The sequence below is a fragment of the Desmodus rotundus genome, chromosome 3, assembly GCF_022682495.2.
Source record: "Desmodus rotundus isolate HL8 chromosome 3, HLdesRot8A.1, whole genome shotgun sequence".
NCBI classification, from domain to species: Eukaryota; Metazoa; Chordata; class Mammalia; order Chiroptera; family Phyllostomidae; genus Desmodus; species Desmodus rotundus.
The window spans coordinates 142,042,562-142,068,928 of NC_071389.1; the positions used below are offsets into that span (position 1 = coordinate 142,042,562).

The 26,367-nt window shown below is 40.7% G+C and overlaps 1 protein-coding gene across 1 annotated transcript in view; it reads left to right on the plus strand.

Moving 5' to 3' along the window:
- Positions 1-24,507, plus strand: part of WIF1 (WNT inhibitory factor 1) — a 74,219-nt gene extending 49,712 nt beyond the window's left edge. The window contains exons 4-10 of the mRNA XM_024576447.3: positions 7,180-7,320; positions 8,267-8,362; positions 9,349-9,444; positions 13,709-13,804; positions 19,618-19,713; positions 20,220-20,315; positions 23,651-24,507. Of these exons, the coding sequence (XP_024432215.2) occupies positions 7,180-7,320; positions 8,267-8,362; positions 9,349-9,444; positions 13,709-13,804; positions 19,618-19,713; positions 20,220-20,315; positions 23,651-23,772 (743 nt within the window). The 3' untranslated portion in view covers positions 23,773-24,507. The remainder of the gene's footprint in view (positions 1-7,179; positions 7,321-8,266; positions 8,363-9,348; positions 9,445-13,708; positions 13,805-19,617; positions 19,714-20,219; positions 20,316-23,650) is intronic.
- Positions 24,508-26,367: the final 1,860 nt, after the last annotated feature.

Sequence of the window (26,367 nt, forward strand, 5' to 3'; positions counted from 1 at the left end):
TGTGGAAGAGATATTTAATCAGAATATGTTTGTTGTTTACATAAGAGTTCATTTATTCGCAGTCAGTTGCACATGAATGTGTACTTGAATGCCATGTGATTTATGTTCAATCTGCTTTAGTTTTTTGAGTGTTTTAATTTATCTCAGTTTCAACCATACAACCTAGACTGCTCTGGATTCTAAAGCATCTGGCCAAATTTCATCTGCCTTTTAGTAAAAGTGGCTCTCTACTCATGTGCTTATTGCTGCAAAAGCACAACATTACAACTTGCACATTTCTATTAGTCCTTGGAAGTAGAGAGAACTATGCTTTTTCTGCTTTCAATGTTCCTTTTCTTTGCACATGTGTTTTTCTGAATATACATTGTTAATATTTTATTCTCTATATTTCCCACTGTCTATGGTGAATGTTTGTCTTTCTGTGTATGTTTGTGAGTGTGCATGCATATATGTGCAAGTGCGTGCATGTGTGTATAAAGGTGTATTGCTGTGTCTCCCATAAGGTATAACTTTGTGTCTCTCAGTGCCTAGGCTGTGACAGATAAATACTAGATGCTGAGATTACAAAAATGAATAAAGGGACTTCCGATCAAGATGGTGGCATAGCTAAACACAGCTCGCCTCCTTGCACAACCACATCAAAATTACAACTAAAATATAGAAAAACCATCACTCAGAACCATCAGAAATCAAGTTGAATGGAAGTCTGACAACTATAGAATTAAAGAAACCACATCCATCCAGACTGGTAGGAGGAGTGGAAACGCAGAATGGGGTAGTCCCACATACATGTGTGGTAGATAAAAATTCGGGAGGAATATCTCAGCCACACACCAGGTCCCTCCAGCCCAGGGTTCTGGTGCCAAGAATATAAGTTCCCATTACTTCTGGATGCAAAACTCAGTGGGGATTAAGTCAGCGGAAGAAACTTCTGGAGTCCCAAGCAGTACCCCTTAAAGAACCCACATGGACTTACTCACACTCATTCCCTCTGAGCTCCAGCACTGGTGTAGAAGCTTGTAGGCCCCAGTACCATATAGGGAATAACTGAAGTGTCTGGCATCAAGGCAAGAGCTGGGGGACAGTTTTCTCCCAGACAGAAAGGCAGCAGAGGCCATTGTCCCTTTCTGAGCCCTCCCCCCACAGAGCTGGCAGGCAGAGGCCATCTCTGAGACTCCATCAACCTGGGTAACACTGTCCATCCTGCCCTGGAGATCCCCTGAGACTCCATCCTACCCAACTTGTAGGCCCATGAAACTGATAACCCTTACTTTCCCAATGAACGGCTGGTCTTGGCTCATGCTTCACAACCTCCTAAATCCCATCAAATACACAACAGCCAGTCTCAGTAAGCCCCCAGCTCCAATACATCTTGGTAATTGGCCCCAAGCCCAGCACTAGCAGCAGCCAGCCTAAATTAATGGCTTGGCTTCACCTGGGAATGTCCAAGCCCAGCACAAATAGCTGTCATCAGATTGGTTTATACCTCAGGTAGGGTGGCCCTGGACAGAACAAAGGTGGGGATTGATCTTTTCCTGCACCAACTGAGAAATCCCAGAGCCTGCACACCCAGTGGACAGGTACAGACCACATGAGAGCACCACCACCTTGCTCATGCACATCTGATCCTCCACACAGGGTGGAGATTGGAGGTCAGCGGTCATAGCCAGTCCTTATAGCTGACTGGCCTGGATAAATCCCTCCCATTGACCTTCCAACAGCAATCAAGGCTGAACTACAAGTGGAGGGTATACTCAGCCCACATGAAGGGCACACCTCCCAGCACCAGCTTGGGTGATAGGGGAAGCTGGGCCACTATAGGATGCCTACTACATTAGGCCATGCTATCAAACAGATCTGCCTAGTACATAGAGACAAACACAGGGGAGCTGCCAAGAGAAGACAAAGAAACATGGCCCAAATAAAAGAATAGATCAAGACTTCAGAAAAAGAGCTAAACAAAATGGAGATGAGCAATCTATCAGATGCAGAGTTCAAAACACTGGTTGTAAGGATGCTCAAGGAACTTAATGAGGACCTCAGCAGCATAAAAATCCAGTCAGAAATGAAGGCTACACTCATTGAAATAAAGAACAATTTACAGGGAAACAACAGTAGAGTGGATGAAGCTGAGAATCAAATCAATGATTTGGAACATAAGGAAACCAAAAACAACCAATCAGAACAACAAGAAGAAAAAACAATCCCCCCAAAATGAGAGTAGTATAAGCAGCCTCTGAGACAACTTCAGGTGTTCCACCATTTGCATCATAGGGGAGCCAGAGGAAAAGAGAAAGAGCAAGGAACTGAAAATCTACCTGAAAAAATAATGAAAGGAAACTTCCCTAATTTGGCGAAGGAAATAAACATGCAAGTCCAGGAAACACAGAGCATCCCAAACAAGATAAATGCAAAGAAGCCCACTCCAAGACTCATCATAATTAAAATGCCAAAGAGTAAAGACAAAAGAGAATCTTAAATGCAGCCACAGAAAAGCAGTTAGCTACCTGCAGGGGAGTTCCCTTAATACTGTCAGCTGATTTCTCAAAAGAAACTTTGCATTCTAGGAAGGATTGGCAAGAAATATTCAAAGTCATGGAAAACGGGGGCCTATAGTCAAGATTGCTCTACCCAGCACAGCTATCATTTAGAACTGAAGGGCAGATAAAGAGCTTTCCAGTCAAGAAAAAGCTAAAGGAGTTCATCATCACCAAATCACTTTATATGAAACATTAAAGGGACTTATTTAAGAAAAAGAAGAAGATCGAAAGTATGAACAATAAAATGGCAATATTTAGATATCTATCAGCAATTGAATCTAAAAAACAAACTAAACAAACAAGAACAGAGACAGAATCATGGATATGGAGAACTTTTTGATGGCTGCCAGATGAAAGGGGTATGTGAGGGAATGGGTGAAGAGGTGAGGGGATTGAGGAGAACCAAGATGGCGGCGTAGGTAGACACACTGCGCCTCCTCGCACAACCAGAACTGACAGAGAATCGAACAGCGGGGGGCACCGACACCAAGGAAATAGAAAATGGACATTCATCCAGACTGGTAGGAGGGGCGGAGATGGGCACCGGGGTGGAGAGGACTCGCGTGGCTGTGGCAGGACTGAGACTGGCGGAGTGTGGGACAAATGGCGCAGGCAGTCCGAGCACTAGCAGACCCTGCGGCCCCACATCTGCGCAGATAAACCCAGAGGGCCGGACTCAGAGTGGCGGAGAGTGGGGCAGGCAGAGCAGCGGGTAGCACCCCGCGGCACCAAATTCGCCCACAGATAAACCTGACGAACGGCGGGCAACGAAGCAGACCGTGCAACCCAGGGCTCCAGCTCCGGGAAATAAGGCCTCAAACCTCTGATTGAAAGCGCCCCTGGGGGTTGGGGCGGCAGCAGGAGAGACTCCCAGCCTCACAGAAGAGGTTGTTGGAGAGACCCACAGGGGCCTAGAGTGTGCACAGGCCCACTTACTCGGGAACCAGCACCAGAGTGGGCCAGTTTGATTGTGGGTAGTGGAGTGAAGGATTGAAATCCGGAGGTGAGTGAGGCGGGCGCCATTGCTCCCTCTTGGCCCCTCCCCCTCGTACAGCGTCACAGCTCAGCGACCAGCGTTACCCCGCCCTGGTGAACACCTAAGGCTCCGCCCCTTAAAGTAACAGACGCGCCAAGACAAACAAACAAAAAAAAAAATGGCCCAAATGACAGAACACTTCAAAGCTCCAGAAAAAATACAACTAAGCGAGGAAGAGATAGCCAACCTATCGGATGCACAGTTCAAAGCACTGGTTATCAATATGCTCACAGACTTGGTTGAATCTATTCGAAAACCAGATGAAAAAATGAAGCCTATGCTAAGAGAAACAAAGGAAAATGTACAGGGAACCAATAGTGATGAGAAGGAAACTGGGACTCAAATCAATGGTGTGGACCAGAAGGACGAAACAAACATCCAAACAGAAAAGAATGAAGAAACAAGAACTTGGAAAAATGAGGAGAGGCTTAGGAACCTCCCGGACGCCTTGAAACGTTCCCACATCCGAATTATAGGGGTGCCAGAAGGAGAAGAGGAAGAACAAAAAATTGAAAACTTATTTGAACAAATAATGAAGGAGAACTTCCCTAATCTGGCAAAGGAAATAGACTTCCGGGAAGTCCAGGAAGCTCAGAGAGTCCCAAAGAAGCTGGACCCAAGGAGGAACACACCAAGGCACATCATAATTACATTACCCAAGATTAAATGCAAGGACCTACATCCAAGATTACTGTATCCAGCTAAGCTATCACTTAGAATGGAAGGGAAGATAAAGTGCTTCTCAGATAAGGTCAAGTTAAAGAAGTTCATCATCACCAAGCCCTTATTATATGAAATGTTAAAGGGAGTTACCTAAGAAAAAGAAGATCAAAAATTGGAACAGTAAAAATGACAGCAAACTCAGTTATTAACGGCCACACATAAAACAAAAACAAGAGCAAACTAGGCAAACAACTAGAACATGAGGGTTGTCATTAAGGGAGTGGGAGGGGGAGAGAGGGGGAAAGGTACAGAGAATAAGTAGCATAGATGATAGGTGGAAAATAGACAGGGGGAGGGTAAAAATAGTGTAGGAAACGTAGAAGCCAAAGAACTTATAAGTATGACCTATGGACATGAACTATAGGGGGGGAATGTGGGAGGGAGGGGGATGGGCAGGATGGAGTGGAGTGGGGGGGGAAATGGGACAACTGTAATAGCATAATCAATAAATATATTTAAAAAAAAAAGAGGTGAGGGGATTAAGAAGTATGAATACATAGATACAGAATAGCCATGAGGATGTAAATAGAGCACAGGAAATGGAGTAGCCAAAGAACTTATAGGCATGACCTATGGACATGAACAATGGTGTGGGGATTGCCTGAGGGAGTGGGCGGTGCTGGGTGATGCAAGTACCCCAAACTCTTCAAAAGCGCCCCCAGGAGACTGGAGCATGTGAGCATGTAGTCATACTTTAACCAGATTTGTGAATGGTTTTGCTTTTAGCACATCTGAAAATATGGACAAACTAAGTAAGTATTCTTAACTGCATTTCCTATGCATATAACAATAACATGGTTTTTGATATTTAACATTCAAGATATGTTTCGAAATTTGACAGTGTGATAAACAGAAACAAAAAGTTTACTTAGAAACCCTTTTATACCAAGATTAGGAAAACTAAAATAAAACATTTGCACCTTTTAAAAGGAATTAGGTGGGCTGCAAAGTGGAGGCTGAAGAAGGTCCAGGAAAAAGATACAACTGGAGCAGAATAGTTTGGATGATGACACCTGATGAGGAAGATTCTAAACATTGTATCTTTAGGTATCTTCTCAGGTTCTTCCATCTTTTTATACCTCAGGGCAAGTACTGGCCTACCCATCTATACAAGAGATTCTTGAGAACAGGCTTGACTCAAAGGAACCATTGAGCTAAAGCCAGTTTTTGGTGATGGAAGATTTGACTTTGGGTGGCAGGCACACAATACAATATACAGATGATGTATCATAGAATTGTACATTTGAAACCTACATAATTCTGTTGACTAATGTCACCCCAATACATTTAATTAAAAATAATAACAAATAATCAAGAAAACCCAAAAAGATTCATGAGAAAGATAAAGAAAATGTTATAATTGAACAAAGTGAAAATTATAAAAGAGTTAACAGTGGAAAGAAATTATTTGCCAGCTCCTTTGCTTCCTCCTGAAATGGAAATCCCTACAATGGATTTTTGTGTTTTGTAAATTGGCATTTTCATATATAAGGTTTCATTAAACCAACGCTTTCAATGGAGACAATTTTACTTTGGAACTTCAGACACAACTTTGGTTTTTTCTCTCTTCTTATTTCTGTTAAAATATACGTATATCCTTTTCATCATGTAATTGATTATTTGCAATGCCAACCTCTTAAGACGCAGGAGAACTGGAAACCCGTGTTACTTTGAGACTGGCACAGTAATGAATGCTGATAATGCCAAAACCTTGGGTGGGGCTTTTGGTTGCCGAAGCACGTTCAGAAGACAGTATGACCAGTTTGTGTGCAGCGCCTTATGGAAAAGAGCAGACAAATTTCCAGCTCATTTTTTCTAATAAACCTAGAGGAAAGGTTTATGAAAACTCTAAAGGGAAAGGATTTTTCTTGGCTTGCTATAATTTTCCTAAACTTGGCAGTAACTATTACCTGCCATACAAAAACAAAATGAAGCAAAATTTCAGGTGTATACCTATTAGCAATATTTTTTCCTATTTTTAAGGAAGAACTAAAGTCTGTTGGATCGGCTAGATCATTCCCAGCAGACATGTTATTATAATCAAGTGGATTTTAGAAATTTACATAACCAGCCTCTCAGCAACGACTTGAGCCAATTTCCACCTAATGACTTACGGTACTCCATGATGTCTCACCCTCTCTGTGCAACCATAGCATTAGTTACTAAGTCAATACACACACACCCCAGGTGATCACTAGACTCACAAAATAGCAGTGACCCCCTCTTTAGGAACCTAAACTATTAGATATAAGACTAGAATGACATTATTTCATCACACCGAACTCTCTTCTAGATCCCCAAGATACAGACACTTCTTAATATTAACAAATAGCAGGAGAAAATATTAACTTCATTCACTTAATTCAATGACTGGAGTCTAGTCTGATTTATAGACTTTTTCCAAAAAATGTATTTTGTCACTTTGAAGCACAGAGTAAAAATAAACCAGCGGGATATTGCTTAGAAGGCTTTATTTAATGGATTCTGAAGTGTTGATTTTTAGCTGTTTTTTGGATTACATAGAGGCTGATGAAGATGCCCACAAAGTTTCTTCCCCTAATTAATTAATGTATGCTGCATATTTGTACCTGTAATTGTCAGAGAAAACACTTTCAAGATAGTACAAGACAGACTACAAACAAAATATCCCCGATTCCTTGGTGGTAGGGTAATTCATTCTTTCTCCACCCAGCATCATGTACAAGTTCTGTGGAGAATGCCCAGCTGATTAAAATACACTCCCTACTCTGATGGAGGTACAAGAATGTCAAATAATGAAATGTGGGCATTGTTGCTTTGTTCTTCATCTCTCTTAGTGAGATTTCTGTAAAACTGGAATGGACTAGATAAACTGTTTGTCAATACTTTCTTTTTCTTTAGTTGTTCAAGTTGGTTTCCCATGCCTTGGAAAACAAGACGGAGTGGCCGCATTTGAAGTGAATGTGATTGTAATGAATTCTGAAGGCAATACCATCCTACAGACGCCTCAAAATGCTATCTTCTTTAAAACGTGTCAACAAGGTAATCAGTGATGGGGATTCAAGAGAAAGCTCATGGAGCTTCCAGGTGTGATATGGGTAAACAACTATAGGTAGGTAGGTAGGTAGGTAGGTAGGTAGGTAAATGTATAATTTTAATCATACCAATGGGAGGAGAGGGTGATAAACACAAGGGTCACTAATAATAGTACCAAGCAAGACTTTCTCTACTTTGACCCCACTCACAATTTTAGGAACTCTAATACCTCCTTCAAAATGCCCTGTTTTCTACCTCTCTCCTCCCCTTCCCCAACACCACCTTTGGGAGTTGGTTGTGAATTGACCTCAGCTATGGTCATGAATTTTCCCCCTTTTCTTGTTCTGGATCCTCATAGCAAGGTTGGCAGTCATTACCAGCAGCTGCCATCTGTGAAGGCAACCCTCCCCACTATCTCCCAAAGCTCAGCACTGCTGACCTCCATGGAGGATGGGGTGCCACCATCATGCTAGCAATCTCTGCTGAGCAAAGGCACCTCGCCACCACACCCCCATCATGCCCATTTAAGCATGAAGGCCTGGCTGCTTTCCCATCCTGGTACAAGATTTTCCAGCAGAGAATTAAGATCTGGGAGCTTTCAGTTCTGTAAAGATGTACCAAAAGGTCATTCCACCCTTTGAGAGCAATTATTGAGGGCACTGTCAATCATTCTATTCTTGCATGGATTTAAGGAGGTGCAGTAGATTGACAGGTGGAGATGAAGGCAGAATAAGGCTTGCTTTGCCTTCTTCCATGAAGGAAGTAAGATTGAGAGACGTGAAATCTTACTTTGAAGAAGACTTAGTGAAGTACAAGTGGTATAGGGGGAAAATGGTAGAAGTATTCAATAAATTATGATCATTCGCACTGGGGGGAAGAATGACCACTCCCTCTTTATGCTTGCTGTAATGATTTCAAAGATGTCCATTAATCTTGTTTCTCCTGGGTGAAGCTGAATGCCCAGGAGGGTGCCGAAACGGAGGGTTTTGCAATGAAAGACGTGTCTGCGAATGTCCTGATGGATTCTACGGACCTCACTGTGAGAAAGGTAAAGACAGCTTCCCTTGCTCGCTCCCTAGTGAAACGGATGTTGCACAGGAGCCTGGCATGTATCTGTAACACCTCCCCTGAAATTATTTTTCTGGTCCATTATAAGGTTTGGTGAAATCTTAAAAAAGCCATAGAAGAGCTATCGGAAGGGCTCTTTTCTGGGAGTGGGTTTTCTGTTAAATCCAAGCGTGTAGTGACAGGGTCAGACAACTCTAGCACAATGTCTACATTCTTTGTGGCCACTCCTCCCCCCAGATATTAATTATTATATGCACTATGCTTGGACATAATCTTATAAAAGTTTTGAGGGTTTGTTCCCTCTACTAAAACTGTGTTTTAAAAGCTAGTATTATGAATGATTTGAAAGTTTCTACTCCAATTAAAAGTAGCTTAACTCAAAATTATGTCTACACCTGAGTTATGAAGTTGCTATAAGGCAAAAAAAAAGATGAATATAATTCGTGTAGTGAGTATATCCATTTAAGTGAAGTCACTATTAAGGAAGTTATATAAAGAAAAGAGATAAACAAGAAAATGTGTTATGAACCACATACTTAAATACTAAGAGCTTACTTGATCAAAATAATCAAAATATTTTTCGTCTTGAAGAAATAAGAATTTTTCTTGTTTGCACTTATTTTGGAATTAGAAGATCAAGAAAATAGAAAAAATATTCACAGTCTTAAGACCACATCTTAGTTGAAATAATGATTCTGGGCAAATTTTGATCAGCCATTCAGATGGAACAATTCCAAAATTTTCTTCCATGAAATTGGTTAAAAAAATAGTCTGATATGAAAAAACAGTCTGATTTACATCACAAAAATAATTTTTAATATAGACAACTTGTATCTCTAAAGAGTGACCATTTTTTAGTCAACCACAAAGCTTGAAAATGCAGGCCTGTTATATTACTGACATTTCTGACACGCTCCTGCTCCGAAACCCTGTTTGGCCTTAATCAGAGCTCTCTTCCCCCACCAGCCCTCTGTACACCGCGGTGTATGAATGGCGGGCTCTGCGTTACTCCGGGTTTCTGCATTTGCCCACCTGGATTCTATGGAGTCAATTGTGATAAAGGTAACAGCTTTTTTCTTTTTTTTAAGAACAAAGTTTTTTTACTTTTTAAATGTTTCATAAAAGACATATATTTAATATATCTTCACTTTTCATAACAGCACTGTAAACAGGGTGTATCCCTTAGCTGTCTGCTATAATAACTTTAACCCTAACTCTTAGTGTAGCTTAACACAGTAGAAGTTTATTTTCACTCACAGAATGCTCCTGTGCAGGAATACCTGGTCCAAAAGCCGGACAGCTTTTCTCCAGGCAGTGCCTCAGGGACCCAGGCCCTTCCATCTATCATCCTGCTTTGGAGCTCTTTGGATCCCACCAATAAGCAGAGAAAGGGAGATTGGAGTGTGCACTGCTTAAAAACAAAACAAACACACACACAAAGCAGGCTCAGAAGTGACCCACGAAATTTCCACACCTATTCCATAGGTAGGAATTAACCCCACGGTTCCTTCCCAGGCTGGATGGCTGTCTTCCACTGACAGTTTTTTGGGAGGGAGCCCTGGATTTTTGTGAGCAACTAGCTGTCCCTGCCACATGGGTTTGGGTAGGTCCTAATCAGTTTTATGCATGAAGTTCTAAGGCAAAACTGAAACAACCTGCTCCAAATGGCCTGACCTGGATGTTCGCTGACCCCCCAATTCAATGCTTTGTTTACAGATCACACCCCTGAGAGAGCGAGTTCCTTCTTCCTACAATGCAGCCTCATAGCTAAACTTACTCTTAGAAAGTGGATTGAAATTTGGCCCTAAAATGTTATTGAATGATTCATACTCTTTACAAGATATCTGTTTATTTTGACAGGTTCACATCTTTTATGGAAAAAAAATTAAATAATATCCTGTAGAATGTATTCATTGAATGGAATAGTCCTTGTGTCAAAATGGCCAATTGCAGGATAGAACACTAGTTGTTAAAACAAATATATGCTTGAAATGAATTGAGTGCTACTTTTGAAAATTGTCTCTTTAGTGATAATGCAGTTAGCACCAATTAAGATTAAAATGAGCAGCTTTAAGAAAGAAAGAAAGAAAGAAAGAGAAGCTAAAGGAAAGAGCCTCTGCATGAGTCGGGATAATAATTTCAGTTGCCTGCTCTTCTCTGATGCAGATTACTTTCATACAATTATCTGATTTTATTCTCAACAACCTTTTGAGGTGTGTAGAGTTTCATCTGTCGCATTCCCAGATAAATGAGGTTTGTGGAGCTGGAGGAGACTGACCCAGACTCACACCTTCCAGTGCCCCACGGTGACACTCAGACCACCGGATTCAGAGTGACGCTAATCTGGGCAAATACCTTGCTCTCTCTGTGGGTCATGTTTCCCCTTTTCGAAACTGGAAATGAAGCCATTGACCTCTTATCCCCCACCCCACAGCCATTTGAGAGAATATGTGAAACCATCTCTACCTTTTATTTGCAAGTAATCTTTTAAAAGCAAAGCATTGGATAAAAAAGAATTTTAAAAATTGGTATTCATAAAGCACCAATGACACTGATAATAATTAACAGCCAGTCTGTGATATTCTTTATTGTGAATCTTTATTTAACTTGTCTAAATTTAGCATTCAGCTATTGCAAAATTAGGCATTTCTTGAAGCAGAATTAAATTCATGTTATATTGAAACTATGTGGAAATAAAGCCAGTCCTTCAGAGATATGGATGAAGAACTCATGTATTAACAAGTTTAATGGGAATATTTGTGAGGCCTGCTTATGTAGATATGGCTGTTACTGGTGTAGCTGCACAGTGGAGTGTCAATCACACTGTTTTTCTTTCTTTTTTTTAAAGATATTATTTATTTTTTAGAAAGAGGGGAAGGAAGGGAGAAATAGAGGGAGAGAAATATTGATGTGCGAGAGAAACATCGATCAATTGCCCCTCACATGCCTCCCACTGGGGACCTGGCCCACAACACAAGCATGTGCCCTGACTGGGAATTGAACCAGAGACCCTTCAGTTCGCAGGCCAGCATTCAATCCACTGAGCCACACCAGCCAGGGCCAGTTGCACTGTTTTTCTATTGACATGGTTTCACAAACACTACATGATCACTGTTCAGGGAGAATGTCTATCTGTATTCCAGTACATTTTACATTTGATAATACTTTACCTTTTAGATGAAAGATTTCCCTCCTTGTTAAATTCCATTAATTTTTAAAGTTCTTTTAGAAAGTCTACTGAAATTTTATTTGTTCTCACTGGAGATCTGGGAACATTAAAAAACATTTTTTTTTTTACTACCTCAACAAAAAATGCTTTTATTGTCCAGGAGGGACTATAGAGCTTCTGAAAAATGGTTTAATTACTGGCATGGAGCTAGACCTTAGCACTGCATATTTAAAGAAACATTAAAGATTAATTTTCGCTCGCTCTTGGGACATCTTCACAAACTTCAGGAATGGAGTAGTTAAGCTCGGGCCTGGAGTCCCCTCGGTCGGTGCCTGTGGAAGCCACCTAGTGTCTGTGGCTCACTGTTCTGGTCAAGAATCACTGCGTGGTGGAAATGTAGCAGAGCTTGGTCAGGACTGTGAAAAATTATGCAAATACTAAGAGTGTGGCCAAATTTTATAACCAGCTTTGTCATATTCCGTAACTTTCAAATAACCTCCCAGGCTCACTGAATTCTACATGTTAATAAGTGATGGTGCCCAGAGGGCTGCAGCCAAGTAGGCACCGATCCTGATGTTTTCCCATCTCGGTATCCCCAGGAGAGGCGGGGCACACTCATAAACACAACTGTCCAGCCCTCAAATACTAGCACCACGTGGCAGAGAGGAAACTCAAAGAGCTGGCTCCCCAAATCCAAATCCTAAATCCTGCACCCAAATGCTGCTGCTCCCCGCCCCCCACATTAGTGGGCTTGATCTTTGCCAAAACGAGTACATCATTGTCTTAAGTTGGGAGATACTTGGGATTTTAAACAAGTTTTCTCTTTTAAGAGGCATGGTATTCATAGAACATTCTAGTTAGGTTCTTTTTTCACGAAAAAAGCACACACTTATAACTTTTGGATTTCCTTTCTGGTTTTCCTACTGGAAGCTTACTTCAGCTTTTGTTCATCTATAGCCAACTTTGGCCTGTTTTACATAGGACAAGAACACATAGGCCACATGACTGGAATTGCTGAAAATCTAAGCCTTTATTTTAATCCCCTTTATAAAATGAGCCAACTTGTCTATTTTTAGATATTTGCTCTCCCCATCCCCATGTCTGTCCTCCTTCTATTTTAGGTGCCAGTGCGCAGCCAAATTCCAGAAGCTGACACCAAGGTTTTAGGGTGAATTGCACACAGTCCAATTTTTACCTGGATAATCCAGTGAATTGGACTTCCACAGTAACATATCCAAGTTCTTCATCCCTCTGGCTCACACTGCTGCCAGATCCCTGCCTGTGGGGTCTCACAAGGGGTGACAGGCTGTCTTTTCCTGAATATAATTATCCCTTCTCCCAAACACCATGAAAGTCGATTTAAAAAAAAATCCTATTACTGAAGATGAACCTCTGTTCTTATTCTGAAAAAAAAAAGTTGCTTTCTCCTTTGTTAGATCCTAATACTTAGGACTTCTCTTACTTTTATCTATTTGAACTTTAAAAATTTTCTCTTTGAAAGTTTTCTCATTTTCTTCTTCCTGCATCTTAAAAACTTTGGGAGGGTTTCAATGGAGCATTATGTAGAAGTAGGACATTACTTCCCTGTAGACATTGCATTTCCCCCTTTCACTATTGCAAACAGCTTTTAAGGAGAATCAGGCTCAGGAATATATGTGAGAAGCTTTACAAAGGGTCCACTACATGGCTCCCTCCCTGGGAAGGGGGGTGACATGAATTGGGTTTTAGTGGGGGGAGGGGGGGGTTGAAGACTGAAGATGTATTGTGGTTCAAAACAAATTTCTTTGAGGTTAAAAACAATGTTTTAATTTCTAAAAAATACTAGGGAATGGGGCTTATAGTGATCTTCTCCTTTTAAGGGCACAGATGTTTATAAGAAAATAGAAAAGAATGCTTTGCACACCATGCCTCTTTTCACCAAGGGATAACCCCTAGGGTGGGTACTGTGTACTGTGTATGGCCTCCTGTTAGCTGGGGGAGTCTGCAAGTGGTCAAGCACTTGGTTCCAACTCCTGTATTTTTAAAGTGGCTTACTTTACTACATAAGTAAATCGGTGAGTAGCAGATGCCTCCAAAGTATCACCTAAATGTTGTGATGTTCTTTTTTTTAGAACTAATCTACTGTCTAATGCAATAACCTGTTATTCATTCTAACAGCAAACTGCTCAACTACTTGCTTTAACGGAGGAACCTGTTTCTACCCTGGAAAGTGTATTTGCCCTCCAGGACTAGAGGGAGAACAGTGTGAAATAAGTGAGTATTGACCTTCTGCATTCTCTTTGATTTTTAGAGACCTTAGAAACTCCATCTAACCCCTTCATTTTATCAACCAGCAATCTAAAGCCCAGAGACAATGAATCGCTTGTTTAAGGTCCCAGGCCAGTGGTTTCTCTTCACTAGATTCAGCTCCCATTCTTTTATCTAAAGGTGGGGCAAAGAGTGACAAAGCTGAGCCCAGATGACTGAAGAGCAAACGCTCTCTGCAGAGTTAGGACTGGGTTTGGGTTATTCGGCCTGTTGTGTTGTTCTTGTTGGTGATTTTGTCTCCTTCTAATTGTGCATAGCACGCAGTTTCAGCTCAGAAATGTAGACCAGAGCTTTGGCACAGCTGGAATTGGCTCACCCACCCTCATGCACGGAGGCCTTTTTCTCTGCCACTCACTCACTACCACGTTTCCTAAACTAGACTGAGCCTAGTAACCCATCTAAGAGAAAAGGATAGACTAAAGAAAAAGGAGAAAGGAGTGTGCAGAGCAGTAAAGAACAAACTAATCGCACACACGACATGGGTGAATCACACAGAGCTCCCGTTAAGTAAAAGGAGCTAAACACAAAAGAGTGCACACTGCATGATTTCATTTTTATGAATTTCAAGAACAGGCAAAACCAATGGATGCTGGTAGAAACCAGGATGGTGGTTGGGGGCACAAAGGAACTCTATGGGCTGCCAAACATGCTCCATACCTTGTTTGATGAAGTGTCACATGAGTGTTTTATTTATGTAAAAAAAAATAGTTGAGCTGTAAATTTAAGATTGGGGCATGTTATGCTTTCACTAGATATTTGTCATGCGCCAATACAAAAAAAAATTACAGGTGGAATGTGGTAGGGAATCATTGTTTTGGGAATCAGGATATCAAACTCTTGTCCTGGTTTTGCCACCTACCCCCCATGTCACCCTCAGCAAGTCCCTGAAGTTCTCTCTTAAATTCGGAAAGGAGCCAACCCCGTTCTGGACGGCTTTATGATCCAGAAGGCAAGTAACATCAAAGGCCCTGCCTTTGGAAGGTGCAAAAGCAGCGTGACCACGCCGGCTGAGGGCGCATATCCCCGACTTTCTGGAGGTTCTGGAACGTGGCGTTTTCATTTCCAGCTGTACTGTATCTGTAAAACACCACTGTGTTTGGTGTTGTAGTGGGCTCAAAATTGAATAATACTGACTTCCTACTTTTAACTTTCAACCTCTAATTTATTTGTGGGCTTTTGTACTTTAATGAGTACTAGATGAAGTAACCATTTTTTATAGAGTTCAAATGAAATACCTCTGTAGTTTCCATAGAACATGTAATTAATTGCCAGGATGTGGTTTCTGTTCTTATTAGTTACCTAGCCCTGATAAAGATATCTGTGAACTTACTACCCTCAATTTTCTCCCTGTACTTACTCTCAGACTTCGTATAGTTAGTCAGTTCATGTTTATGGATCTTTGTTTATGGGCTCATTTCTCTCCATGGAAGTACGCCCTCTCATGCCCTTAGGTTTATGGCCTTTCCATTGGCAGAGACAGTGTTTTCTATTCCTGTTTTTTTTTTCCTAACTGCACCAAAAACGTGGGCCTTTGAAAGCTCCTGATTATGCCTATCACAAGTTATATGAAATCCTTTTAGGAAACCTCTTGTTCTAATACAGGAACCACATTACCAAAAAAATATGGACATGGGTCTTGAGTAGAAAAGTACCACTGGTGTGTAATAGAGACAAAAAGTTGAATTATGTATTCTTTTTTTTTAAATGACAACCTGTGCTTTTATAGGATATATCAGGAGAAATTCCTGGCTGGTGTAGCTCAGTGGTTTTAATGCGGGCCTGAGAACCAAAGGGTCGCCTGTTCGATTCCCAGTCAGGGCGCATGCCTGGGTTGCCAGGTCCCCAGTAGGAGGCACGTGAAAGGCAACCACACATTGATGTTTCTCTCCTTCTCTCCTTCACTTCCCCTCTGTCTGAAAATAAATAAATAAAATCTTTTTAAGAAAAGAAAAAAAGGAGAAATTAAGAGAAATTTTAAAAGCAAACAAAAGAAATAACTTCCAACTATAATAACTGCTTTATAACTTTTTGTAATTCCTTGAATTCTGGAATATTGTCTCATGGCTAGACCACTGATAAAACAGTTTCTTGAGCCATATAATACTTATCATTTTATGTATTTTTATTTTTAAATTGAGATCTAGTGCACACACCATAAAACTTAGCATTGTAAGTATATAATTTAGTGTTTTCACAAAACCATGCAGCACTTCTAGCTAAACCAGAACATGTCACCATACCCAAAAGACCCCCTGTATCCATTAGCAGTCACTCCTTATGTCCCTCTCCTCAAGACCCTGGAAAACACTAATCTACATTGTGTCTTTAGATCTTCCTATTCTGTTTCTAAATGTTCCTACTCCTGTTTGTATAATAGAACCACATAATATATGGCCATCTGTGTCTGACTTCTTTCACTTAGCATGATGTTTTCAAGGTTCATCCATATTGTAGCAAATATCATTGCTTCCTTTTAATTGCTGGTTAATATCACACTGTATGGGTATTCCAGCCACATTTCGCTTATCCATTCATCAGTTGGGGAATATTTTGTTGTTTCTACTTTGGGGCTATTATGAACAATGTTGCTATGAACATTCGTGCACAAATTGTTATGTGAACATATGTGTTCAGGTCTCTTGGGTATATAGTTAGGAGTAGAATTGCCAGACCATAATGTTTATTTTTTGGAGTCACTGCCAAAGTATTTTCTAAAGAGCCTGTACCATTTTACATTCCCACCAATAATGTTCAATGGTTCCAATTATTCCACATCCTTGCCAACACTTATTTATTGTCTTTTTTAAGGAAAATATGTATTTTGACATTATTTATATATTTTTTTCTGACCTGTAGTAGGATTGATATCTTCTCAAACTTCATTCTGACTTATTATGAGGTACACTTGTAGATTAACAAATAAGACCATGAATAGAGGTTATCTGGATGTAATTTACATTTATTGTTATTTAAGGTTCAGAGATTTCCCAAAATATTTTAATGAACCTTCAATTAAAAAGACCAAATTATTTATACTCTATAGTAAATGGATTTTAAAATAACTTAATGGGTTCTTATTATTATAAAAGTTCTCTATAAAATATTTAGAATATTGAATGAGACAATTACAAATCACCCCCGGACACAGAGATGATGATCGTTGATACTTATCATAAACATTTAAAATCTTTTTCTACGTGAAGCAGAGTAGCAAATTTAAGTTATCCCACAACCCAGTGGGTGGAGGAAGTGTAATGCCTTTATTCTGTCAATACCTTATCTCGTTTTCTCACGGGACTTACCCACTGGTTACAGAAAAACACTAACTGTTTACACTTAGTCAAACCTGTTTGTCTTCCTGCATTCCCTGGCCCCTTTTACATAATCTCTTAAATTGACTCAGTTTTTCACTGTCTAATGGATAGCAAAATATCTTTAGGAAAAGAAAGTCAATATTAAAGACACTTATAAGACTCTGAATTTAAGACAATCCTATCTTCATGAGACTTAACTTCAGGAGGTTTGGTCTAGGAATAGCCTCTGGCAGTTGCCTGCAGCCACACTGCTGTGGTGTGATAACCAGGGAGGACGTCCTCCTTTCCAGCCACAGTGAACCTAATGGTGCTCACTGCCTCTTGCCAAGAAAATAAAAAGACCCATGGAGTCAATGAAAAAGTTCTCACCACAAATCATTCTCTGTGTTGTCCCTGGTTACCAAGTTCACTTCTCACAGAACATGGGGAAATTTGGGATCACCAAGTATTTCACAATAAGTTCTCTTTCTTTGCTGCCGTATAATTATTGTCCCACATCTTGCTTACTTGAAAAACCTCAGTGCGTTGCAGAATACTGTGATATGATGCAGTTCTGAGCACATGATGGAGTCAGATTTTTTTAATGCAAACACATTCAGAGTTAGGTGTTCCTTTTCATAGGTAAGAGTTAGGATCTTGACCAAATAGTAAATGCTATTCTTTGTATCCAAACCTAGCAAAAGGACCCTTTTGGATTTGGAATGGTCAATGAGAAGGTGGTATTCTATTATTAAGGTTGTTTTTAATAATGGATGTTCCTGTTTCTGGAACACCTCATGCATCAGAAAAATCTACAGGTCTAATGGCATTCTAGGTTTTTGAGACTCTAACATAATCTCAATATTAAGTCTATATTGTTTCCATCATGACTAAATGCTGCTTCATTTGATTTATATATGAAGAAAGTCCTTTTGAATAAAAAGAAAAGTATGTTTCGGCAAAATGATTTTCATAATGGAATTCACTTCATGTTCATCAAGCACAGTGCTAGCAGTAAAATACACAGTAGGTAACTTCTGTCAAAGCTTTGACCACAAAGAGAAGAGCTTAGAGCGTGAAAGGTAGGTTGTTTAAGGATAAGGACTTCATTTCTTCTGCTTATGTATCGAGGCCTTTGTAATGAGTATTCTGCTAAAGTGGAAAAGAAAAAGAACAACAACAAAAATACCCAAACTCCTCCACTACAAAAATCGAATGGCTGTGCACTCTCTTTGAAACCTCACCGTGCCAGTTCTAGGACATGGTCTCAACTCTGCATGAACCAACCTTTCTCTTCTATTTCTTTAAAAAACAATTCAGCCTTAGGATGGCAAATTCTAGAGTGGAGAGGGAGAGTAAGTAGCTTCAGGAGAAAGAAGAATATTATTATATAGTTTTTACATCTAAGGCCCAATTCCAGCTCTAAAATCCTGTGATTCAAAGATCTGTGAAAACATTAGCAATACTCAGTTGGCATGTAGATGAAAGAAAGAATGAGGTATTATTAGGATCTAAGACATTCCTGAAAAATGCATAGGTGTGGTATTAGGCACCTTTTGTGCCCCCCTTGACATCCTCCTCAGCCAGCCTTTCCCTCCAGCCACTGCTACCACAACCTGTTTTGCACAGGTATAACCTGATTGCATCTCATCTTAGCTGTTCCACGTTTCTCTTGCTTTCCACCCAGAACCTCCTCTGAGTCCTAAAAAAATTCAGCCCGTACTCAAACACAGTTGCAGAATGGAAGCACACAAGCAAATTATTCCATGGTTTGACTGTTGACCAGGGGGAGACAGGTGCCAATGACTAAATGGCCCCTCTCACTTCTTGTCAGAGGATATGCAGGTGCCCTCTACAGGGCTCCCCAGAAGGATGCAGCAGGAGAGATCCTGACTGTCTAGCTGTGACCCACACACAAGCATACTTCTGTGCTGGCTTTCTCTCCTTCCCTGATTCCCTCTCCCCATCCCCCCTCTCCTGTTTCCTAGGATCAGTTCCCCAAATACACTGTGTGCAGGCCCTGCTTTCTGGAGAATCCTAGGCTAAGCCAGATGTCATCACGTACAGGTGCAGGCCTGCTTTCAGAAAAAGTGACATTCAAAATGAGAACTCAGAGAAATCACTTACAGGGTCATCATATCTTTGCTTTTAGTATATCTTAAATTAGAAGTGCTTATGAACCAGTTAAAATATCATTCTATTCATAAAAAGTAATGTAAATATAGTATGTGGGCAACACATTGATTATAGAAAATATATATTCTAAGTAGTAAGTAAAGATACTAGCCTATTTTCCAAAAAATGAAATTCAAACAGAATCAAAGCCAGATTAGATCTGAAATAAGTGGAAATAACTACCATTTAATAGCTTTATCCTCCGAAAGCTTTGTAATTCCTTTGAAAAATGTAATTACCCCTGAACAAAGCACTGAGTTCCTTGCTTATTTGCATTCTTCTTTGTTTCAGGCAAATGCCTACAGCCCTGTAGAAACGGAGGTAAATGCATTGGTAAAAGCAAATGTAAGTGCTCCAAAGGTTACCAAGGAGACCTCTGTTCAAAGCGTAAGTACCCCTACGCAATCAGTCTGGGTATGGGACAATGAAAGTGGTGGGTGCGGTCTTGTACTACATAATTTCTGTGCCTCCTGCATGTTGCCTGGGCATCACAGTTAACCTTTCTCACTGACACATATGTTTCCTTTATGTAGACCAAAGACATTGTATGAAATCCACACATGTATAAAAAGTTACACACATTCACCCACACAACAGAACTTTTCAACCCTTAGGAGTTTTCTCAAGGGAAATAAACCTACACTGCCCACCAGTTTCAAAGTCCTGCTGAGTGTCTTTTATGAATAAGAAGATCAAACTTAGTTTAAGATCTCTCTCAGGATTTCCTCAATAAGTCCCAAGCCAACTTGTAGCTGATGATTGACTTAGGAAAAAAAAAAATAGGGGATGAAGCCAAAACTAACACATTCTAAAGAACTGTAAGAAAAACAGCTGTGTAATTCTGTTGAAAAATGAAAGCTCAGGAAACATTCTTTTATCTCCTTTGATTCTAGCTGTCTGTGAACCTGGCTGCGGGACACACGGAACCTGCCATGAGCCCAGCAAATGCCAATGTCAGGAAGGCTGGCATGGAAGACATTGCAATAAAAGTGAGTGCAAGCCGTGTGGGGAGCCAGCCTCTTTCACATCTGTTTCTTGGCTCCAAAGACTAATAGACAACTCATAACTCAGCCTGCTTTCCATTTCATTAAAAGCATCTTCTTCCCTGCCTCTTCTCCCCCATGCTTCCTCCTGCTGCCCACACAGTCTAAGTGTTAGAGTGTAAAGAGAATGCATCTCTGCAAAATATCACATCTGTAAAACGTCACCACAAATATTTCCTAGATTCCATTAGTAAAACAGGTTGCTTCGTTAATACAGGGTGTTAAATATGAAAGAAACGACAAAACTGAGATTTTAAGCCAAATGTGGAATTAGTATCTACGTGGCTCTGATTTTATCCTTCAAGATTTAGCAACTAGCATATAAAACATGAAGAGTTTTGCTCTTTAAAATCTTCAAACTATATTGGTGTATTATGTTTGAAATGAGTTCTTTTGAGGGAAAGAACGGGTTTATAGAGTATGGGAGAGATACTATGATAGAGTTGCATTTTTTCAAATTTCCTATAAAAAATGGACTACTTATTGAGATAATCAACCACTGGCCTGTTTCATACACAAGATGAAATGTGCTAAATGCAACCATTTCATTGTGATTGATGTATTCTCTGTGCTAAGTATGAACCTGGACACCGAGGACACACCAATGAGCAGACAGAAAAGGCCCTGCCTGGCGGAGCCCAGGTTCGAACGGGAGGGACAGTCAATTTGCAAGTGAACCAAAGAACCGAGGCAGTTTCTGTCCGCGGGCAGCCAGGCCTCAGGCTCCCCAGCAGGGGCCCACTGTCCACCTCAGTCACACATGCCCTGCACCAGCACAAGTCCAGCGTGTCTATCACAGTGACTTTCAGCCTTTTTATCTAATGGCACATGTAACCTCATTACTAAATAAAATTCTGCAGCACACCAAAAAATATGCTTTTTGCCAATCTGACAAAAAATTAGGTATAATATTGATTCATTCACACCAGATGGCTATTGCTGTGTTGGCTGTTGTCATTTTTTATTTGACAGTCTAAGGGAAAAATGGTCAGTGCCGCAGACTAAACAGGTCAGGTAATGCACGTTTTAAAAACTCTTGCAGCACACCGGTTGCAAACTGCTGGTGTATCATATTGTGTCTCAAAAATACTGGACATTCTTGAACACATCATTTACACATCAGATGTTTTTCTAGATCAAGGGTCTCCGAAGGTGACGTATGTAGCCCAGCGAGTGTGGAAATGACCACCTGGAGTGCTGAGGAGAAATATTAGCTTTAAAATATATTTTATATTATTTTATTTATATTAGTATAAATACATAGGTAACATAAATATTGTATTTCTCAAGCTCAAATTTATTTTTCTGCATAAATGCTCGCATATTATTCTTGTGTATATATAATACATTTATACGTAGGTATACATGTTTATTTATTTGTTTATTTTAAGGTAGTTGCTGCCTGGTCTAGGCTACACTAACACATTGATTTGATTCTTTTTCACCTACTGAATTGATTGGATAGTAGACTGAATTGGCTTCAGATGACCTGGCTTAACAAGAAATGCGGCTTCTCTGTAAAATAGCTCCTTTTCCCAGGAGGTCATGGTTGAATGGTATCCTGTTAGGAATGGTACCAGGAATCCTTCTTTGGACTAAAAGACCTATAGAAAACTAATCATTTATAGAGCTATTTTGAAAAAGAGTAAACCAAACCCTTTGTCCTACCCTCATCTGTATACAAATTGTGAGGCTTGTCCCAGAATCAGAGAACCTTTTCAGGAATTGTAGGTGTGAGGTCAGCCCATACATCCCAGGATTCAATTACAAAGGACTTCTGGGACTCACGTCTGGATCCTGGTGACCACTGAGAGTGATGGGAGGACAGCACAAGGTCCACTGTTCCTGCTGACACTCCCGGTCACTCTTCCAAAAAGAAAGCAAGTTGGGGGCCATCACAGAGTAGAGATGAGCAATTGAGACAGGTGTGCCAACCCCAGATAGCATCCCCACTTGCAGACCATGCTGCTGAAAGCTCCCTCATGAGTGTACCTCCTTCAGATCAAGGTGTCGCACGTCAAGAAGATGCCCTGGTGCTTGATTAAAGTGCAAACGTGCTTTCTGGGAGAGGCCACCCAGCCACTTTGTACATTAGCTAAGAGAATCAGGCTGAAAGAATGAGATTTACTTTGACCAGAGGGAGGTAACAAGGAAGCTCTAAGGCACAGAGTTCTTCTATGAACAGATTCCCAGTGGGGTGACACGTTGGGAGGTCCCAGGCACTCAGACACCTCAGTGGGGAGGAGGATACTGGAGACAGACCACTCTGCTGGGCTCAGCCTCACCAGCAGGGAGGTTTGGGGCTTCATGGGTGGCAGGGCCAACAGCAGGGTAGGGATTTACTCCAGCACATTGTTGGCTCATGTTTTGGCTGTTCCACAAGCTACTAGCCTACACCCTGACAATTCAAAGAAACATATTCAGACACAAAATATTCTGTTCCCCATACTTATTTATAGCATGCATGTATTTAAAAACCACAAGGAACAAATGAAATGCCGAACTTGACTCTCATGCACAGGAAGATGGAGGCAGATTTTTACAATGTGATTTCTGTCTTGGATCAGTTTTAGGAAATCGATAGAAATGAGTCCAGGCCCAAAAGCTCACAAACAGGAGGAAGGGAGGTCTCAAGTTGTGTAACTCAGTGCTACACTCTACTTAACAACTGAGCTGGAAATAGATAGATGCCCACCTTGACTGAACTCACAAATCCCCATTGATAAGGAGTCATTTCAAACCAGAACCTTTTCTTAATATGTACAATGGAAATCCTTAATCTTACAAAATGCCTTGTTTGGGTAAATGCAATGGCCACAGCCTATCGGTTGGTCTATACAAAGAATGGAGGTTGTTAAGTCGAACAGTATGATCAAGGCTAGTTTTGCAATGCAGTGGAAAGGATCAATGACCAAATCCTCTGCAAAAGTATCCCTACATTCAAACCTCAGCGCTAGGTCTTTACCAGCCCTGAGGTGGAGAATATCCTTCCATTCAATCACATTCACCCAAACTTTGCATCAAGAGTTTCCGCATGGCCAAAGCACCGGGTGAGTCAGACATTCCACGGAAGCCAGAACTGATGGAGTTAGTAAAATAGGTTTCTTTTAACAGAATTTGAACCTGTAACATCTCTTCCGTCAGGTAGCTTTTTGTGGTTGCTGTGGTCTTTTCACTCTGGGTTGAAAAGGGAAAATGGATTTCATTTGAATGGTTAATAATGAATCTGAAGAGCCTGTTTCTGTAGTTTCTTTTCTTTTAAGCTGTGAATAATTTTGCAGGGTACGGAGCCAGCCTCATGCATGCCCTGAGGCCAGCAGGCACCCGGCTCAGGCAGCACACGCCTTCACCTAAAAAGGCCGAGGAGCGGCAGGATCCACCTGAATCCAATTACATCTGGTGAACTCCGACATCTGAAACGTTTTAAGTTACACCAAGTTCATAGCCTTTGTTAACCTTTCATGTGTTGAATGTTCAAATAATGTTCATTACAGTTAAGAATACTGGCCTGAATTTTATTAGCTTCATTATAAATCATTGGGCTGATATTTACTCTTCCTTTTAAGTTTTCTAAGTATGTCTGTAGCATGATGGTATAGATTTTCTTGTTTCAGTGCTTTGGGACAGTTTTTATGTTATGGCAGTTGATCAGGTTAAAATTTTGTCTTTTCAGTGTGTAGCTGGCAGGTAATTTCCAAAATCACAATGCATTCATGGTGTCGAAGGGCTGGGGGTATATTAGAGAAGGCAAATGGAACAAATAAGCATAAATCACAAGGGTTAGGTTGAAGCAGTTAATTGTGCTGAAGTTACAGCATTTCAAATTTTATTGTCATGTATTTAGACATTTGTCACGTTTTTTAATTGCCCTTATTTTTAAACTCTCAATACATTTTGACCTTACCATCATTCCAGAGAATTCACTATTAAAAAATAATAATAATAAAAAATAACACTGTGGTAGTGGCATTTAAACAATATAATATATTGTAAACACAATAAAATAGGGAATATAATGTATGAACTTTTGGCATTGGCTTGAAGCAATATAATATATTGTAAACAAAACACAGCTCTTACATAATAAACATTTTATACTGTTTGTATGTATAAAATAAAGGTGCTGCTTTAGTTTTCAGAGCATGGTGTGGCGTGGTCTTTGCACGTGCTGTCTCGTGAAAATAAAGTCGGCAGCCGTAGAGCGGTAGTGGAAACGGCAGGGCCCTTGAAAAGAGAAGCCATCCCACCGTCAGGCACCGTCCTGGCTGTGCAGCCTCATCTCTGCTTCCCAGCTCTGTCTCCACTCAGCGCCACACAACACCCCGCTGTCACTGCCCGCGATACTGCCGTTTGTGTCAGCTCTCAGCTCAGTGGTCATCTCTCTCACGAGTTCTTCTCTAACCGGGATGCGTCATATATCGCATCTGTGGAAGATTTTCGAATGATGTCAGAATGTTGCACGTGAAAAGTGCCATCACTTACTAAGAACCTGTTGTTTCCCACCAACATTACATGAGTTGCCTTACACTCCTGTGAGGCGGGCATCATTGTGCACTTTTACAGACAAGAAAATTGAGTCACGGTGACATGAAGCACTTTACGCAGGATCAGCTATGATAGGGTATGGTTTCAAATAATATGGACAGGTTCAATCCATGAAGCCTTATGTTCTGCTGTTCTTTCTCTTTCCTTGTTCTCGGCAAATACAGCAAAAAACAAAACTCCACAAATCCTAGGTAGCAACCTTCCAACCTGTTTTATTCTCCTCATTCTCCTAAGGGAATGTGGATTTTATTAGGTAGATATTCTAAAGTCTACAGGTTTTCTCATGCTAGGGAGTGGCAGCAATCAGCTGTGTGCTTTAGGGCAGTGAACACCGGGGAGGCTGGAAGCAGAGTGAACACACCTTGTCACGTCCGGTGCTAGACATCGGCAGTCTTTCCCCTTTACCAGCCAGAGTCCAGAGTGTCAGCCTGTGGCCACAGAGAGCTCGCAAAGCAGGCAGAGAGCCAGGGAGCTTACCTTGGGATCCTGACATGAGAACCGACTTTTTAAGACTTTTAAGTAAAAATCCAATTGCATAATAATGAGAATCAAAGTGGCAGAAAGTTAAATTTGGGGATAAGATAATAATAATGATAATAATAGCTTACATTTACATAGTACTTAGTTTATCTAAGTACTTTAATTGGATTAACTCATAGATGAAAAAAACAGTGGTGGGAAGTTGGACCGGAGGCAGGGTGACAGACCGCCATGGTCTAGGCTGGTCGTCCCCAGACCATGCTGACTGCATACCCCGTTAGAAATATTCGAACACACAGTCCCATGTGTACATGAATATTGTTTACATACATAACTACCAATATATGCATTATAAAAGCCAGAAATGTTAAAAGGAAAAAATATAAAAAGCTATTACTTTCTTCACTACCCCAAAGACGGTTTTGCATACCCCCTGGAGTACACATACACACCCCATAGGGGACCTCAGGTACAGGGGAGAGGTAATAGAATCTGAAATGATTTTACCGTCAGAGAGGAGAGTTTGGAGTCAACAGAGATTTCAAATCTAAGCGAGGGACTAGGTGGCTGATCAAATACAGGGGCTAAAAAAGAGAGAGGGGTCTGGACAGTGATGCGAATGACTGAGAAGGACCAAGTGTGGGTTTGCAGAGATGTGAGTCCAGTTTTGAAGATGTTGAGCTGAGAGTGCCTTTAGGACATCTTGGGGCAGAATGCCTTGGAAATACAGTTAGGAGGTTAGGCCAACTATTTTTTAAGTATTAGTTACATTTTAAATGATTAATACTAATTATATGTTGAATACTTTAATGATACACACATACGCACACACACATATGATAGCTTTGGTGAAATACAGTAGGGCTCAGTTCTGTTTTTAGATCCCATATACAGTGAACCCCCCTTGCAGCTTACCTATGTATATCTTCATTTGTATAACAACACGGCCTCTACTCTGGCAAACTGAGCACTT